Here is a 20,179-nt window from a genome sequence, read left to right as displayed (position 1 = left end):
GAATCAAATACAAAGCCTCCCACTCTATATCAATGATATATTATCAGTCTCTTAAATAGAGTTTTTTTCATCAAATTCATTGGTGCATTTTAGGTGTTCAGTACAGTGACATTCATCATTGGGAACTTGTACCTTTACATGACAGATCTTTGTTCTCATTTTTCCCCCTACCCTGCTGTGCCTTCACCCTTCCAACCCTCCTTATTTACAAAGACTGTTTCCATTTTCCCTTTTGTTGTATTTTTTTCTTTTCCCTTCTTTCCTTTCCCCTACCCCTCTCACCTCCCCTATTCCTGTACACCTATTCTTCCTATTACACATTATCCATTATATGATTTGAACCTTATTTACACTTTTAGTTTTTCACACCAGAGAAACTATTTTGTATTTACACATGCATGTCCTATTTATTTCACTTAAGAGTATATCCTCAATAAGTATCTATTTTCCTACGAATGACTCTACTTTCTCTTCTTTATGGCTGAGTAGTATGGTATTTTACACAAAAAAACACATCTTCTTTATCTACTCTCCTGTTGATGGGCAGTTTGGCTGTTTCCAAGTTTTAGCTATTATAAACCGTGCCACTATAAACATGGGTGTGCATATATCACTGTGATATGATTCTTTTAATTCTTTTGGAAAGATACCCAGTAGGAGAATAGCTGGGTCACATGGGACCTCTAATCCTAGGTTTTGTAATTGGTACATTTTAGTCATAAAATAGTTACATTCGTCACTGGGATCTTCACATGATGTATCTCGTTTCTTATGGTTTCCCGCATTCTCCTGCTCTCCCTGCATCCCCTCCACCCTTCCCAGTTTACAAAGACTTTGTTTCCAGTTTTTCCTTTTCTCTTATTTTCTTTTCCCTTCTTACCTTTTCCCTACCCCTCCTACTTCCCCTAATCCTTTAGACCTTTTTTCCTGTTACACTATCAATTATACATTTTGATCCTTATTTACACCTTTATCACACCAGAGAAACTCTTTAGTATTTACACGTGTGTGTCCCATTAATTTCATCTTAAATAGTGATCTTTATGGAGTACTGATATGGTCTGAGAGTTTGTGTCCTTTTGAAATTCCTGTATTCAAATCCTCACCCCCAGAACAATGTTGTCAGCAGATAGGGGCTTTGCCAAGTAATGAGGTTATGAGGGTGAACCCTCTTGAATGGATCTGTGTGCTTATCACAAAGAGCACAGAGTACCCCCTGCCTCTTTCATCGTGTGAGGACACAGTGAGAAGACACCATACATGACCCAGGAAGCAACCCTCACCAGGTATGTGTTCTGCCGTACCTGTATATTGGAATTTAGCCTCTGGGACTGGGCCACCAGGCTCTGCTATCTGTCAGCACCTGGGCTGTGGTATTGCGCATGGCAGCCCCGATGCAATGAGACAGGGACAGAGTAGAGCAGTGGACTTCAGCCCCCCAGGACTGGACACCGAGTTCTGCTGTGTGTCAGCACCCAGGCTGTGGGATTGCACATGGCAGCCCCGATGGACTGGGACGGGAACGGACTAGAACAGTGGACTTCAGCCCCCAGGACCGGGCACCGAGCTCTGCCATGTGTCAGCACCCGGGCTGTGGGATTGCAGATGGCGGCCCGGATGGACTGAGACAGGGAGAAACTAGTACAGTAGCCTTCAGCCTCCAGGACTGGGCCACCAAGGTCTGCAGTCTGTCAGCTGCCCAGGCTGTAGGATCACATACGGCACCACAAGTTATCTAATCCAGTAATAATGAACATTTTGACCAGTGCAATGGGTGGACCGTGTGTCCCTCACATTCCAATACTAAATCTTTAACCCGAGGTGGTAATTTCAGGAGGTGAGGACCCAAGAGTTGCTGAGTTCCCGAGGTTGGAGCCAGTATGATAAAATCCGTGTCCTCATCACAGGGACCCCACGGAGCTCCCTGCCCCTTCCATTAAGTGAGGACATAGCCAGAAGGTGTCCTCTGTGACTGAGGGAGGAGTACTCACCATGTATATCTTAACCTTGAATTTCCAGCCTCCAGGACTGTGAACAAGAAAAAAAAAATGTCTTTTGTCTGTTAGCCATCAAAGTCTTAGGGCCTGAAACATAGCCCACCTCAGCTTTAAACTTGGCCTATTTGTACAGTCTGTGTCAAGTGTGGCTGTTTGCAGGTTACTGTCAGGAGACCCAGGCTTTATTCTTGATGATGTCATTGCCTTTCGTGACTCTTGAGTGATTTTCCTACCCAGTCAATCGTGGCTTCAACAAGGAAGCCATTGACTCCTTTCCCTCGGGAGAACTGAGTTCTGTGAAGCCACCTGTTGGAAATTCCTGTTCTGAGTCCTGCGGCTCAACTGCTCAGTGGGCGAACAGAAATAATGATAACAGTGACAAGATCGATCCTTCTGCTATGTCTCTTGTGGTGCAGTCACCTTGAGGGATAGGACATTTGGCATCTTCATTTCTTCCTCTAGTCCTTTTAGAGCTGAATGCTTAGGTTCCTCCAAGTAGTACAATTTTAATGAGATCTGATTGTTAAAAGGGATACTGCTTGATGAATATGAAAATGACTTCCAGATCTGATGGAGGGCAAAGTAGGTTGTGACCCTGTTCATGTAGGAGAGGAAGTTAACACCGAAATATTAAATAGACACAAAAACAGAGGGACAGGCTGGCTTCTGGCCTTGACTGAGTCACGGATATGGATTGAGGATTGAGGATGTGTGTGAGACTGTGTGTGTTTGTGAGAGTGTGTGTGTCTGTGTGTGTGTGTATCCCTGAACAGAAAATAGGATATTCGTCTAGGAAACAGTTGTGCTTGGCGACATCAAGAAAGAACTCTGGCTTTCAGAACCATAGACAGACTATATTCAGCTTAGGTGCCATTAAATGTCGTGGTACCCACCCAAAGGAGTAGCACACTGAATGCACACAGTTTCGGGAAGAGCTGTAGTGGGCTCCCATGAGAAACAGCTCCGAAGGAATGGTGTCCACCCTCTGGGATTGGAGTGAGGGCTAGCAGCTTTTGCTTTTGCTCCCCCCAGTGCTGGGAATGAAAGTGAAAAGAAAGTGGATTTTTCCTGTGCCCATCATGGGTAGTAGACCGGGTGGCCCAGTATTGATAGGAGGAGCCCACAGGAGAGGTAGATTCAAGTCAGATATCTTCTCATTTTTACAGCATCTCTGTTTTCTAACCCCAGTCTGCAAAACTCAGGCAGTGAACTCCCAAGAGATAGGATTTTATTCATTACAATGCCCAAGTACTAAAGTCTGTTTGATCAGGGCTTATCTTACATATAAGTCCTAAAATTTAGCTTGTCTCAATTAAGACAGTGCACTCTTTAAGGCTGAAGTTATTGCCATTTTTATTACTAACAATTCTTATTTGGACAGTTCCAAATAATTTATGTTAGCCGCAACCTCAGACGCAACCTAAATATGTCATAAATCAAGTAAAAATCCCATTCTGAGTTCTTGCTATCATGGGCCACTTCTGCAAGCACACATACTCTCAATCCATCTTTACTCCCAAGTGATGAATGTTCCATGCAATGAGCGTTATTCCTTTGTCAGTAATTTTTTTTTTTACTCATTCCAATTTGTAAGATTCCTTTGGTCATGTCCACTTCCTCTTTTGCGAAAATTAAAAATGTATCTGTTGGGAAAATAAAAAAAAATCTACCTATATGTAAATTAAAATGTATCCACATCTAAATCTAAATTGCATATCTGTTATCGTCTTTACATCATCAGTTCTGCCCAACCTCATCTGTCATCTATATATGATCTCTCATATCGAAATTATATTATTTATCATCTCAATTAACTATCTCTTTATCATCTATCTATCCATCCAATGTATTTGTCTGTTATCTGTCTATCTGATATCTGTCAGCTAATTCTTGTCATCTATTGTATCCCTTTCCATCTGCCTGTAACCTATAAATTATCTGTCCATCCATCTATGCATCAATCTATTTATATCTATCTGTCTATCTATCTGTCTATCTATCTATCTATCTATCTATCTATCTATCTATCTGTCTGTCTAATTTTTCTATCTACCCATAACATTCAGGCTCTCATGAAATTCTTCCCAGTTTGTGAGCCTCACATAGAATCTTATTTCCTTTGCTCCTGAGGATATGTTTGGCGACTGTATTTGCACGATTGTTTAATTGTGTTGGGGCACAACACTTCGTTTCACCTTCACAGATCCACATTTCTTACAATGCTGAAAATCAGAACATTGGCATGAGATTCATGTGGCACATACACATGAGCACACACACACATAGAAACACAGAGTTTATTATGATATGTATGTGGACCTAGAGACTTAATCATTTAGATCACCGTTATAATCCCTTTTTGAGTGCTTGAATCAGTGGTTCTCATGGTGAGGTGGTTTTTGTCCTCCAGCGGTCAGTTTACACTATGCAGAGGTCTTTTTATTTATTATAACTGTTTGGGGAGTACTCTTGACACCTGCTTGGTAGGGGCCAGACTTGCCACAGAGCACCCTAGAAGACAGAGGAGAGAGTCCACTCAACCAAGAACAAACCATACAGTTTACGATTTCTGTCGTGCAGATCTGGAGAAACACTGGTTTCGGATGATGTTGCTTTTCTCCAACTTAGCTGATTTTAAAAATATGAGCAAATAAACAGGTGTAGGGCTTGACTTGTGAATCTCATGAATGCCTAACTTAGAGTTTGTACATGTGAAGAGACATGATGTCCCTTCCCCTTGAAAGCACCTGCTTGATCATTGGTCACTGTCCTTCAGAAGCTTGTGGAGATACCGGATTATGCAGAAGTTGGTCGTACAACTCCAGTCCTGAAGTCTCAGTGTGACTCAGCTTGGCGTGTTATTAGCCCTAAGGGACTCACAGATGTTCTCATCCACGTTGAGTTCGGGAATATAAGGAGTGGGTTAATTTAGTTTTTTAATAATCACCAGAGAAACGCACCCACTGCATTCTACACCGATTGAATGGTCTGTTCTGGAATCGTATGGCACTGTGAGCTGTCTCATTTCATCTCAAAAAGCTTTAAACACAGAGATAAAGTGGGACCCAAAGAAATTACATTAGCTACTCGTCATGGACTGCTGGCAGGCACTGGAACTTGTTACTGTGTCCCTCTCCACACAGCCATATTTTGACCAGGTCAGCCTTTAAACCCTCTACTTGATTTAATATATCTCGTGCCATATACCCATTGCATATGGCACCACTTCCAGATGGGACACACTATTTTATTCACAATCTGTGGAGGTATACATACTCACCTCCTTCTGATCGCAGACACTTTCTACGACCCAGGACTCAGATTTTTAATCCAGGTTTGAGTTAAATAAATTGCGTTTCCTCTTAGGATAGGGAAGGTTGAAGAAATGAAAAGGAGCACTGGTTTCAAAACAGACGGGGTTTCAGGAAAACTGAAAGCTCCACATGTATCATCACTGCTTTCTTCTTCTCCTCTGGCTCTTAATTATACGGAAATTGGATTACTGGCTGGCAGACAACCAAATGCTGTCTGCCGGAAAAGTCCAAGATAGAAGCAGATACATAAATCTCCCATTTGGTGGAATGCTATTAGTTATTTTCCAAGTAACAATCCCAATTTCTAGTGCCTTTGCATTCCATTCTGATTAGCTGTGTCCTGCATGCAGTAGGGTATCCCCCAGTGGAGTGTATGATGGTTGCTGGGTAGATCCAGCTCTGATACGCTTTTGGGTTTTTCAAAGATGGCTTTTTGATATATTCAGCTCCACATTTCAACTGAAAGAAACACATACTCATGGCCTAGTGTGGTGATGCTCTGAAATACCCACAGCTTACTTGTAAGCACGCGTGTTTATTTTGGAGTCCAAGAACACTCTTTTAAAGTAATATTATCCTCTGCAGTGCCTGATGGAATTTCTCTGGCCCCGTCAGCCTGAGGAGATAGCTCAACAATCTGGGTGCTGGTTCACAGCATTCCCCGCTGTGGTAAGAGCACGGATTTATAAGAGGTGCTCAAATCCCCAAAGCACAGGTAAGTGGAGGAGGTGACCCTTTGAAAGTCCACTCCTCCCGGGTCCAACAGGAGGGTGTGCTGGTCACTCTCCTGTTGCTGTGATGCAGCATCCGATAGCCATGATGGAAATGAGGAAAGGTTTATCGTGGCTCAGAGCTTTGCTCCACAGGGCTGGCTCTGGGACAGAAATTGCGCAGTGGAAAGTCACGGTGGGGAAGAGCTGCTCTTATTGGGATTGTCAGGACGCAGCGTGGGAAGGCAGGAGCCAGGGGGGAGACACATCTTTGAGGTCACACCCCTAGTGGCCAGGGTCTGCGTGTTACCTATTTCTGGTCACAATCTGAAGGCAGCACTGGGGGCTTTCCGAATGATCACCAGGCACTGTATTAGTACTAGACCTACAGAAAGATTTCAGAAGTTGAGCTCAGCAGAGGATAGTGAATCTGTTTCAGCACTTCCCTCCCTCAGAGTCACACTCAAACTTGGACTCTGGTGGATTTGGCAGACTGTGGGATGTTGTGTTGAACCGGTCTTTCCAGCAGAATGTCTTTTGCAGCACCCCGTCTCCCGAGCAGGTTCAGCTAAAGCGTCTGAGACAGGAGACCCCGAGTCTCATTCTCCTCAAATACGAGTGCGTCCCCACAAAGTTGGCTTGTGGCAAGGTGCCAACCCACCCGATTTAACACCCTCTTCCTCCCGGAGGACGGACGCCTGTACATGGCGAGGTTAGTCGATGCCAAGCCCCCATCAGAGTAACAGTGCTTGAAACTGAGAGCCAGAAGGGACAGTATGATCTGGAAAGCTGTGAAAGACTTTCTTTCCGTGCCACTGATGATGTATATGCTACTTACCATGTGTCCCGATGCTTGGGACTGACAAGCGCACGCCTAGATTATTCTATCAGCACAGGGCAGTGGCTCTGGGGCAGGGCAGAAGCTTCAGCTCCGCCTTTCACATGCAACCAGAGATTGATTTTTTCTCCAGGCTTTGCTTCCAAACAGCGCCTTCAGCTACTGCACCCATCCATAGCTGACTGCACAGAGGCATGTAGGCAACACTGATCCAACTACATTCCAAGTGTGTGAGCTTCAGAAGGACACTGTGGAGTGGAACCATAACCAAGCATAGTAACTCCAGTGCAGTGTTTGCTTTTTACAAGCACTGCAGCGGGAACTAAGTACCATGGGAGGCGTTAGATAACATAAGTAGCAGTCTGGATATCAGCCTCAGTACTTCTAGTCAAGAATGATGTCAGACTGACAAGCTCTACAGCACATGCCTGCATGCACCATCTTACCTGGGATGGTGGAATGGGACTGGAATCTCAGCTACTAGGGAGTCTGAGGCAGTAGGGTCTCAACTTCAATCTAGTTTGGGCAGCACCGTGAGATCTTGCTCAAAAATAAGCATCAAATGCACTATCTTACTGAAGCTGAGATTCAGGGCAAGGGGTCGTACTTCCTAAATATTAAATTGAACAAACCCACGTGAATTAGTGTCCAAAGTTTACATACTTTCCACTAAATGACTCACATTTTTGTGATATCCGATAAATATTCCCACCTCCTGAAATCCAGGTCTGCCCTAGTGTGTGTTTCCATTTGCCCTACGTCAGGCAAGTCTTTCATTAACTCTTGATATCCCTTTGGGGAAAATGGACAATTTCCTTGAAGGCGTGAAAAGCCCTGTGTTTGAAATGTCTACCTGTTGATCAAATGATCTTATGAAAGATAGAAAATTGGGATGAATCTTTACAGTCACCTGTGGAAAGTTTGTAACTTTTGAGACTCCAATCCACAAGCCCTCTTTGCCTATTTTTTTCCTCAATATTGGGCCTTGTTCTCGAAGACAGGGTGAAAGGCCAAAATGACACATCATGCTCTCTCTAGTTCAAGCTCAGCACTGGACATGAATTTCCAAGTTGGTTCTCATGGTTTGCACGGCACAGGTAGTTGGTGACTGTTTTGACTTCACGATCTCTGTCTCTTCTCTCGTCCCTCTAGGGAGCTTTGGAGTTTTCATAAGGAGTCCAGGACCTCGGGAGGTGTCGGAAGGTCACCGCCTGCTTCGGGAGTGCTGCCGTTGGTGGCGTCTGGTTGCAGGATAGCAGCGGGGTCCTCTTGAGCGATGGGTTCCCAGGAAGAGTGCCATCCTGCTTCATAACTTGTGGCTCTGTCTATGAGCAGCTGGAGAAGCCTGTTCCTCTCGTCCACAGCTGCTGGGTCTCCTGCCCTCCCCCTACGTCCCTCTGTGCCCAGTTCCTGGCGCAGCACCTGGCTTTGGCTTTGCTTCTACTGGAGTCCGCTCCCTCGGACACCCGCACATGTGGAAGAAAACCATGTCGAGGCCCAGGGGACTCTTATGGCTCCCGCTGTTTTGCACCCCGGTCTGCGTGATGGTCAACTCCAACGTTCTCCTGTGGGTAACGGCTCTCGCAGTCAAGTTCACGCTGATCGACAGCCAGGCGCAGTATCCGGTCGTCAACACAAACTATGGAAAAATCCGGGGCCTAAGAACGCCACTACCCAATGAGATCTTGGGTCCCGTGGAGCAATATCTGGGGGTGCCCTACGCCTCGCCTCCCACGGGAGAGAGACGGTTTCAGCCTCCTGAGCCTCCGTCCTCTTGGACCGGGGTTCGCAATGCCACTCAGTTTGCAGCCGTGTGTCCACAACACCTGGACGAGAGGTCTTTGTTGCACGACATGCTACCCATCTGGTTTACAGCCAATTTGGATACTTTGATGACGTACGTACAAGATCAGAACGAAGACTGCCTGTACCTAAACATCTACGTGCCCACCGAAGATGGTAAGTGCTTTACTTGAACCGCAGGCCGCTCGCGCGGTCTTGCTGGGTCGCAGGCAGATTCTCCACGCAGCTTGTGCAATATCACACGCATGGTGTTTTCTTTAACCCGTTTATCTGGTTTCTTTGCTTGCTTGTCTGTTTGTTTATTTCCACTTCCCAGAGCGGTGCCGAAGCAACTTCAGGTGCTTGATTTGCCTTAAACAAGTGTCAGAAGAAAACTAGAATTATATGACCTGAATTATTTTCGGAGGATCGTCTTCCCGCGGTGATAGGGTTTCCTTGCAAGAGCTGATCCGTAGGATCGCGTGCAGTGTTACGGGCTGATACCGAGTCATCCCTGAGGAAGCCAGGCTACAAAGTGATAGGATTAAACACATTACGATTCTCAAATTTGCAGACTGACAGATATAAGAAAAGGTTCTTTCTGTCTCAAGGACTTAAGACGTTAGTACATTGATTGATGGATTGATCTTGAAAGGGAAATGAAGTAATGGTGGTGTCTTAAGGACTTGAGATTTATTTATTTATTCACCTATGTATTTATCAAATCTCCGAAAGGAAGACAAAAATGATTGTCTTGCAATCCCAAACAATAAATATCAAAAAAACAGTAACTGAATTTCATTGTTTAGAATTAATCTTGTTAAACTAAATTTTGGTGTCGTTTTCTTTTAATATTCACTCTAATAAACTAGCAAAGGAGTACAATCAGAGGATTCTAGCTGCATTAGGTGCTCGCATATAGAAATAGTCCTTTTTTATTAAAGAGCAAGGAAAATCTTTCGCCAAAATTTCAAAACATTCAATTTGTCCAAGGCTAGGGCAATTTGTGTGTGAGGATTTCAAATTTAATTTTCTCATGAACACTTGATGAGTGATGTTGTGCTTTCTCTTTTCATTCTAATGCGTGCTATTCTTAGACATAGCAGAAGAAAACCAGACAGTGAAAACGTATTAAAACCGAAAGTGGTCACTCATGGAAATTCTAGGCGCAGCTACCATAGAATTTGCATGTGCCGTTTGCATTTTTTTATGGATACGGTTTCCCCTGTCATCTCTTTTTTTAAATGTATTTTTTATACCTCAATCCCTAGCCGATGTTTTCCAGTTAGATCGGGCTGAAAGCCTGAAGTAAGATGTGCCATTTACTGCACGGTTCACCAAATTGGATGGCTGCTGGCCTTATTCGTTTTCTCCATGGAAGTACCTAAACCAACCAGGCAGGGGCTGAGTGTCACTGGTATCCCAGAGGAGAGCGCGTGGAAAGGAAATGAATTATTATCCCTGGGTCCTGGCACGCTGGGCTGTGGTTATGGTGACCGAGCACAGAATCATCCTGTGAAGTCCAGATCTTCATCTGCTCCATGGAGTTAAGCTGAGATCGAATGCTGCCTTTCTAAGGGTTTCGCCAAGCTGCCTGAGTTCGTGGCTATGCAGCGCCAATCTTGGAAACGAGGGAGGCGCTTCAGATAGGAGGACCCCCGCCCCAGTCTAGGGCACCAGGGTCAGGGCAGACCAACTGGGAAGAAAATGAATGGCGCTCCCACCACGTCGCCATGTGTGTCCCACTGTGTGGACTGAGATCTGAAAAGAGCCGCTTTCTCCATTCTCTTGCTCTTTGCGTTGAATCGGAATCGGGGAGTATTAAAAAAAAAAAAAGCTACCTCATGGGAAAGGAAAAGCAGTCCCCATTTAATAGTAACCCCATCGCCACTTGTTTGGAGTTCCGTAGGCGTTACCAAGCCATCCGTCCACAGGTTTTCTTGAAGCAAATCAGGGGTCTAATAGGGCAGAAAGGGCAGCATGGATCTCCCCGTGCTGTGTATGGACACATGGGAATTTTCTGGCAAAGGTTCAAAGCTATGTGCTGCTGTGTTTGCAGAAAGAATCATCATCTGGGAAACTATTGGGCCATTAAATTAGTGGGATATTTTCTTAATTATACCAACTTGACAATGAATGTGGGGCTCAGGCATTCATTACTGATTCTTTTTGGTACCGGGGATCGAACTCAAGTCCTGGCGCTTGCAAGGCAGGCGGTGGAACTGCTGAGCTAAATCCCCGGCCCAGTGATTGACTAACTGAGCGAAGGAACCCTCGGGGGAAAAAAGAAATCACATGGGAATTTGGTGTCACGGTGATTTCCCCTAAAAATACATCGACCTTTTTATATATTGACCGTATTTCATGTTAGTGGCAGCGATCTAGGAACATGAGATATTTGCAGTTCACCGTTTCACGTGGATACTCCAGCATCCATTTTCTCTTCCTTCTTCCGTTTGGCACCAATATTTCCGTTTCTATTTCTATGTAATATGGAGATGTGTTTAAAAGCCAGATGCAGACTTTCTTCAGTTAAGTGGGTGGCATTAAATTATATAACATGCTTGAGGAAAGTTGTTGGACACGTATTTAATTTTTTAATACTATATGTTTAGAGTACATAATACATATATTCATGATGGGGAACACATATCCCATCTTGATCCTTTTTTCTCCTCCTTCCCCTCCTACCTTCCCCAGACCCCATAAGCCCTTCCCACTTCTCCAAGTCTGTCTGCTTGTTTCCTATCATCCATCTTTTATTTTGCTCTTTAAATATGCATACTTTGGACTTGTTTCCTTGGAAGAAGCCATGCAATAGTTAACCTTCTATGTCAGATTTATGTCACTTACTCTTGTCAAATCAAGATCCACCCTTTTTCCTACAAATGATTCAACTTCATCCTTCTTTATGGCAGTGTAATACTCCATTGCACATAAATACCGTATATCTGCATCTGCTATTCTGTCGCTGCATCTATATTCCCTTTCCAAGATACACCTGTTAAGAGTTGTGCTGCTTTATCCATGGACATGTGTGTAGGTTCACCATAAGTTCCATCTTTTAAGTCTTTCAGGAAGGTTCCCATAAGAGCTATAGCTGGGTCAAGTAAAGTTTCTATCTTTAATTTTTCTGAGGAATCTTCATACCAATTTCCATAGTGACTACATGTGATTATTTCTCACCAGTAATGCATAGGGTTCCTTTTACCTCACAACCCCAAAAGAATTTTTTTCTTTGAGAGTTTGCTGACAGCAATTAAATATATATCATTGCTTTAATAAGCGAGTTTGTAATGGCCAAACATGCTGAACATCTTTTCATGTCCACCTTGGCCATTTTTACTGCTTCCTTTGTGAAGTATCTATTCATGAGGCTATAAGTTTTTCTACATTCTTTATTTACTCTAGATATGAATTCCTCAGTGTTGCCATATAAGAGTTTTATGAAACACAATTTTTCTTCTGAAAAAGAATAATTTTATAGCTCCCATATAAGACAGATCAGGTCTTGCTGAAAGGGAGACTGTTTGTGTAAATGAACATGATGGTCTATGAAACTTTGGTGTTTTCCTTTATAGCTTATTCCTACATTACAATTCTCACCAATTTATTTACATTTCCACGGATGATTTCTCTGCGGGATCCAAATGACAGGCTAACTGAATGACTTAGAACGGCACAGGTAACCTTTGGATAGATGTTCAAATAAAGACAAAATCATTCAACCTCAATCAGGGGATATAGTAGAATTGTTAAAAAGCAAGGGCGAAGCCAGGATCTACATATCTGCATGGTAGCTCTGTGTGTGTGTGTGTGTGTGTGTGTGTGTGTGTGTGTGTGTGTGTCAGAGAGACAGAGAGAACTATTTGGGGGTAGTGAAGCCCAATATGTGGGTGGCTAAGTCAGTTAGTTAGACACCTAGTGAACATCAACTCAGAAAACCAAATCTGCTATAAAAAAATCAGATATCCACACATTGGTTCATATATGAGCAATGACACTGGAATCCATGATTTTTCTCCCTGAAGTGGCAGGTGAATGTAGAAAGAGTAGCTGTTGAAATGCTCAATGTTTTCAGGAGAACCTTGGCTATTATCGGGTATTATCAGGTATGGAAAGAATGATTTTTTTAATGAAACGCTTTGGTATTATTTAGAGGTGGAGTTAAAAAAGTAGAGAGGTTCTATCTGACATGATTTGAGTGGAAAATCAGGAAAGATATCTTACAGTATACTGAGTGGAAGAGAAAAAGCCACACATTTGTCCAAGATGCATTACGAAGCAATAGAACAGGTTGACTACTTCCTATTACATCGTAGAACAAAACGTGTGCCTCCCGACTTGGGCTCAAACTTGGAATAGTCCTGTCTCATCCTCCCAGAGTGCTGGTTTTGTAGGCATTTACCTGAATGTTTATCTTAAGTCTGTCTTTTTAAACATTTCTTCGAAACAGTAGCATTCCAGTTGTCCCCTGTGATACTAAAATCAAGAGGAAATATTGAAGAAAATCAAATATCAGTGAACGAATTATAACGTTGTCTTTCCAGTATTGGAAGGTAATAACACAAATGCCATTATATTTTCTACAGAAGTGAAATTCTACTTTTGCCAGCAATACAATCAAAACTTTAAAAATCCTCAGGTTTTGGTGTGTGAGTGTGTCTGTTTGTTTTTTTTTTTTTTTTTTTTTTTTTTACCTTTTTTTTTTTTTTTTTTTTTTTTTTTTTTTTTCTGTACCTGGACTCCAACTTGAGACCTTGTGCTTGTGAGGCAGGTGGCTGCACCACTGAGCTAAATCCCTGGCCCAATCAAAGCTGAAAGATGTTAAAGGAGCAGTAATAAAAGCCTTGGTATCACTCTCATCTTTTCCATTTCATATGGCTTCTGACGTTTTCAGCTCTATATCTTAGGCCCACACTCACTGAGAACTGTTAAATGAAAGTCTTGGACCCTGAAATAAAGTACGGAAGAGATGTAGACAGCGACCTCCTGGAAGTGGCTGTATGTTCTTTCGGGTTCTCCAGGGGAACAGAAACAATGAAAAAAACTGTTAATATACATTCCTATGTAAGCGCAGAAGGGGATTTCCTAGGTAGACGGACAAAAGCAGAGGCAGGAGCACACACAATGTCTGTCTGCACGCTGGAAAGCCAGGTTCCAGAAGGGGCTTAGCCCAATAGGCTGGAAGCTTGAGAAGAGGAATCAAGGAGATTCAGGGTGAGTTGCGAGGTGTAGAAGCTCCCTGGAGATTTATTGCTCTGATTCTGTACTGTAAGGCTGAAGAAGCGGGAGGAGGATATGCAGAGGAGATTGTCATAGCACAGGAGTTACCCTCATGAGCAGAATTAAGACTGCAAGTACAGGCTTACTTCCTCCTTCCCTTTTCATTCCGTATAGGCTGCAATCCTATTGGATGCTGCCTCACAATTAGGGCGGGTCTTCCCCACTCGATTCTCTAGCCTACATGCCAGTCATCCTTAGCAACATTCCCACAGATGCGCTCAAAAAGTATGCTTCACTTACCTGCTAGCCATCCCTTAATTTGCTCACAAATAAAATAAACAGTCTTAGAGGCTGAAAAGCAGAATCGTCCTAGTTGAGGAACAAAGAGCTTCATGAAAGTTTAGACGAAAGTTATTCTTAAGAGAACTTGTTGTCATCCATCAATGGTTGAGTTTTGCCCTAAAAGAAATATTTGATTCAGAAGGCGTACATCAAAAAGTCTCACAAAAGTGGGAGAATGTGAACATGGAAATCTGGGTCCATCAAAAGGCTTGGGTAGAAAGACCCGTGGTAACTGCATGCCCTGTTAACTGTAGGACGGAAGATGGAGTTCTATTTGCATTTTAATTGTGCCATGCCAGGAATGCTTTCAAAATCTCAATGGCTCTTGACACCAAGCCCCATAGAGTTGGAGTCACCAGGCTTTGTGATCCGGCAATATTTGGGTGGAAGACTCCTTTTCCACAAACTCGGGGGAAATAGATTCAGGGTGATTCTGAGGGTCAGACGTCCGTACTCTACTGTTTGCCAACGATGCTTGATTACACAGAGAGTGAGAGCGGAAGGGGAGAGGCAGAGACAGAGAGAGAGAGAGTGAGAGAGAGAGAGAGAGAGATTAGAAGTGGAACAGTTCTCCCCTTGTTCTTGATTGTATAACAGAATCCATTTACATCATTTACAGACTGCAGCCCTAACTCAAGATGCAGACAACTTGCAGCCTGGTTTACATGGTTCGCACACTTTCATCTTCTCTGGAACCGCTACAGATATTTCCTCCCTGCTATATTAGTGAGAATCCATTTGTCTCCAATTCAGGAATCTTCCCAGTCTCCCTGTGGCTTTGAGGGGTTGGGGGGCTGGGGCTGTGATTATGGGGGATGCACTGGGGATCAAACTCGGGTCCTCACGCTTGTCAGGCAGGTGCCACACTGCTGAGCTACATAGCTGGCCCTGGTGTTGTGATTTGCATCAGAAGGGCATTGGAATATTAAAATTTAGTTCAAAAAATTATGACACCAGATTTGAGGGGTCTGTCAAATGTGCAGCTTTACAGAAATAGGACGTGTGATGGAAATATATGGTGAAAGTTCACATAAAAATGAGTAGAGTTGGGGGCCAGGGATTTACCTCAGTGGTTCTGCTACCTGCCTTTCCAGCGCGAGGTCCTGAGTTCGATCCCCGGTAGCAAAAAAAATCAGTAGAGTTAATAACACATTGCCACAGGCCTCTCTCAAAATATCACCCCTCGCTTTGAACACAGATGTTCCCATTATTCTTGTAATTTGCCGAAGCAGTTTTGAAAGTCTTCTTGTGGGTGGCATTACAGAGTTTGATCAAAGATACAGTGAATGTTTCTGCTGAGTGCCATCCAAGGATCTGAAAAACATGGCATTGTGTTTCATCCATCTAATTCACTGGATCTGGCGAGGCAACTATAGGCTTGTGAATACAGAAAATACAAATATTCCTGAGAGGTCAATGTTTGCTATCTGTTCAGGACATCCAGGCAACCAGCACTGCACAAGCGAAGACTCTCAGAAAAGAGGAATTCCAGAACTGCTGCAGAGGGTGGTAACAGTGATGCGATGAGTGTGTCTGACGCTAGGGTGTGTGCTTTGAGTGTTGTTCATGGCAGTGTGACCTTTGCAAGACCAAGAGCCTCACCTACCGCTCTGAGGAGCTCAACAGCCGCGAGAAACACCCAGGAAGGAGCACACCGGACAAGCTGGAAAATGAAACAGACCTTTATTAGTCTGGCCAGACGGCACTCCTGGAGCCGAGTAGCTCAGTGAGGCACCAGCTGAGGGGCTGAGGTCTTCTTCTAAGGGGATACAGGGGGAGCTAACATTCAAAGCTTGCAGTCAGGTGGCAAAGGTTAATGGTCTGCTGATTCTCACTGGTGGCCGGCTGTCACATATTCGACAGCCACACGTTGATGGTTAACAGATGCCTGCAAGATGTTCTAAGATCTTAACAGCATTTCGTGTTTAAGCAGTTTTCCCTGTGGAAGATAAGGGGAGGGTGAAACAACAGTCTCTGGGCCGTTAGTGGGCCAACGTGGAGTCACTTCAGCTCAGTCAGGTCTCACACCTTTATTTGTAATTTTTAAAAAGTCAATCATTCACCATAGTAATTTAATTTTTTAAAAAAAATCATACCCTGTGTGTGCTACCAGAAACTTGAATACGATCACAGATCTTCTTGCCTGGTTCTTCACTTTTCTCTGGAAATGAGTCTCCTCTATGCGGCAAGTTGCTTGCTGACAGCTAACATCCTGTGTCACTTTCAAAATCACCAGTGAGTTAAAGAGTTCCTTCATTCAACAGGGCACAAACTTGGGGAAGAGTTTTGATTGGGTCTTTTGTCTGAAAAGCCTACTCCTGGATCTCAGAAAAGTCCAGGTAAAATTCAGTTGCTTCTGAAGATATCAGAGGGTTGGAACTAGATGGGGGTGACGTTCATCTTGAGAAGTTGTAGGTGATAAGCAGGACCAGTTTCCCTTCACTTCCATCACCAAATTTTTTCATGCACTTAGTGTACTCCAGGGACGTTGGGCTTTTATTGGATATAAAAGTGCTTAATTTGGAAAGATTCTGACACTCACGGTTGCTCGAATTCTGGTCCTCGAGCAACGCCCCAGTTTTAATCTTCAGAACACGTGCGAGTTACTTCCCCTGTTCATTTCAACCCTGACTCAAGTCATAGCACCAAGTGGCAGGGGGCAGTTAAGCTTACTGGAGGAAGGAAGTTTGTGTGCTCAACAGCTGAACTCAAAAGGGGAACTTAGCCCAGACAGTGCAAGTGAGCCCAGTTTAGTGCCAAGGACTCTTGAATGTGAAATCTCAAGAGAGATTTAGGATCACAGTGGAGCACTGCGGAAAATGGCAACATTACTCATTGCTGGCTTGGGGGATGGGAGCAGTCCTGGAGGGGTGGAACGAAGGCAGCCAGGAAATCAAGTTGTGTTACGTTCCCCGATAGTTCTCCTGAAACCTTGGGGTTATCATGAAGGGGGGACACTGACCTTCAGAACATGGCGATCTTTCACCTTGGCGATATTGTAATGTTACCTGAAACTCATAACGAACTATATGTTGATCCTGTGAACAAAGCCAAACTGTTTCAAGCCCGCTGGCTTCCTTTCTGTTCTGAGATGGTGATGTGTTGTCCCCTTTTCTCCCTCAAGTGTTGCTAGCAAAAGACACCCCTGTCTTCATAGCACTTGACGCTCATAACTTCTTGTGTTCTTCCAAGCACATCAGGGAGAAACATTTGGGTTCCAGTTCAGGGAGGGACTATAGCACCATTGCCTAGGGAAGACGCTCGAGCTTTATTCACCTTGTTATGTCAAACCATGCTAAATACCAAATTCAAGGGATGCACTTCTTTGAAGAGTAATCGAGAGCACTGTCATTTTCCAATCATGAAAAACATTACCAGAGAAAATGGTGTTGAGAGGCAGGCAGCAACATACCCACACCCAGACTACTGTCTTTTGTCCTTGTTTCACCACAGAATTTCTCTCCCATGGCAGCTGCACCCCTTAAGGTCCTCTTTCCCGCTTAGGACTACTCTTGGCTAGAGCCTTTGGGCGCCCTTTCTTTCCCTCACCACCTGGAATTGTGTTCTGGTCTTGGATGAGGGATTCTCTGGCTTCGTGGAATGCCTGTTTCTTTGTTTCTCTGTTCCCCGAGCTCAGCTGGGAGGGGTGGCCAAAGACTGCTTTCCTGAATGGCAGGCCAGTTTGCTGACACCTGCTCAGGGATTTTGTGCCAGTCACTGGGCTTCTCCATGCCTTAAGTTCCTTGAGTGTCACATAGAGTTGGGCTTGGAGATTGAAGGAAAGAACTCATGTAGAGTGGGTGCGCCGGGATCTAGGCTGAGTGCGACTTCAGTAACAGTAGAGAAAAGAAACAGCAATTATCATATAAGTTCCTCGGAGTTAGACGGTCTAAAATGTTTATAATCTACGGCAGTGCCCTATAATGAAATGCATGATGATTCTTCTGGATGGGTAAGCATCGAGATCAAAGAACCCTCATTTTTGTATTTTTTAAAAAGGTAATGGGATGGGAGCTGCATTTTTATTTCACTTATTTGTGGGCCTTGCACGTTTGTAAACTTTCTTTTTTTATTAGTCCATGTCTATAGGACGTAGTGTTTACGTTCCCCCTGGGTGTTGGTCCATGCACCTAATAGATCTAACTATTCTTCTTTCCCCGTTCCCTCCAGTCCGTTTTTCTTTCCTCCCTCTCTTGGTCCCTTTCCCATTTGCAAATGATCTGCCTATCCGTTCTTTCCCATTATCTCTTATTTTGTGCCTAAAGTTTTTGAAGGAGTAGAGTAATATTGTTCTTGAATTCCCAATATTAGTTATTTCTGGATCTGAGTACTCAAGCGAATAGGAAGCACCCTCCAAGGGCGACGGATTATGAAGAAAATGTCAACATGTATTTCTGGGAAGGGCACTTTGAAACAGGAAAAGGTCGCAACCCTGATCTTGTTATTCTGAAATGATTCCTCAGGAGTTAATTTTGTTTCAGCTGTGGCCTACTAAAACATAATCCAGTGGTACATATATAGTAGCAAAAATCTAAGTTAAAAGGCCAAGCGTGACCGTGTTCCCCACAGGGAGACAGATGTTTTGGGCTATCACCAAGAAACTATGTGAAAAAAAATTAAATTATTCAAATTTTCATCTCTCGGTCGGATATTTGACGTTGTGTAGACACAGCTTATGAATAAAGACAATTACGAATCATCATTAAATAAAGATCTCCCTGACATGGTTTAATTGAAAAGTAGTTAATATTTTAGGAAGCTGTGAAAACTGAGGTGCATTTCTGATAGCGTGTTCTGCCTCTTAAAGCAGAAAGCGTTCAGCAATTTCAATGCAATGTGAAAAATCTCTGTGAAGTTGTTCAAAATTACGTGAGTTTAGAATGAAATGATTTGCATACTGTGAAGTATGTCTATATGAATCATTAAGAAAAATTGTGCCGTGAATTATTGATGTCCCATTACATGAATTTTAATTAATTTGCAATTTAGATTTATTTCATAATTTGAACAACTCTGAATCATCTTCATGGATTAAAGATCTGTGTTGTTATGCGGTACATATGATGAGATTCTTTTAAAGAAAACCCACTAAAAATAGAAAATTGAAGTGCAAATTAGGCTCCTGGAACTCTGGGCTCTTTTCAACAATTAGCTCATTATTTACTTTTTTTGGCAGAGTTTTGCTTCTCAGAACACATAATTTTATTCATTGTCAAAAGATTGATTTGAGATTGTCATTTTTATTCCATATGTTTTTAGCCAGATCATTCAAATTTAAAATTTTTACCCTTCTCAGATATTAACAGCTATAGTAGTACTATTTTCTCTATATACTATGCTCTCTATATAATCTGTATTTTCTATTTATACTATATTACTTTAAGTGTCTTTTGTGGATTCCAGTGATTTGAAAATCAGTTACTCTATATGAAATAATTATGATAGAAAATATCAATGTGTTCCTCTGACTTTAATTTTTATTTATTTAATGTTGATCACATTCTATTACCTTGCTTAGGAGAATTGAGTTCTTTCTTTGCCTGATTCAGGAACCACACACCATGGTTTGGAGTAAGTCCTTGCCTTTGTGGTCTGCTGTTTGTGTACTTCTCCTAAACCAGTGCAATTTCATAACAAATTAGTTTTACCTCATCTCCTTTATGATTAAGAATTCCTCCAATTGGTGCCCTTACAGCCAGCCAGATAGCAGTGAAAACAGAGCCTTGTGGACTTGTGAAGTGCACATCTGCAGACCATTTGGTGTGCAGTCAGGGCACACCAAAGAGCAGCTCTGGAAATGCTGATAAACATCTCTAATCCCAACACTCTGGGAAGCTGAGACAGGAGGATCCCAAGTTGGAACTCAATTGGTGCAACTTAGTGAATTAGGGAGACTCAGAAAGAAAGGGGTATAAGGGAGAGAGAGAGAGAGAGAGAGAGAGAGAGAGAGAGAGAGAGAGAGAGAGAGAG

At 43.2% G+C, this 20,179-nt stretch overlaps 1 protein-coding gene across 11 annotated transcripts in view; it reads left to right on the top strand.

Moving 5' to 3' along the window:
• Nlgn4x (neuroligin 4 X-linked) overlaps positions 1–20,179 on the top strand; it is a 350,731-nt gene that overhangs the window by 85,018 nt on the left and 245,534 nt on the right. For 10 of the 11 annotated variants that reach the window (XM_033760136.1, XM_033760134.1, XM_033760129.1 and 7 more), the window contains one exon: positions 8,012–8,818. In XM_033760136.1, coding sequence (XP_033616027.1) covers positions 8,332–8,818 — 487 coding nt within the window. In that variant the 5' untranslated portion in view covers positions 8,012–8,331. Of the gene's footprint in view, positions 1–6,008; positions 6,027–8,011; positions 8,819–20,179 lie in introns of those variants that run through there. The other variant, XM_033760135.1, reaches the window with a different exon arrangement.

Source organism: Fukomys damarensis, unplaced genomic scaffold (assembly GCF_012274545.1).
Source record: "Fukomys damarensis isolate Sample0158 unplaced genomic scaffold, DMR_v1.0_HiC HiC_scaffold_39, whole genome shotgun sequence".
Classification (NCBI taxonomy): Eukaryota; Metazoa; Chordata; class Mammalia; order Rodentia; family Bathyergidae; genus Fukomys; species Fukomys damarensis.
This window is presented reverse-complemented; position numbering and strand designations above follow the sequence as displayed.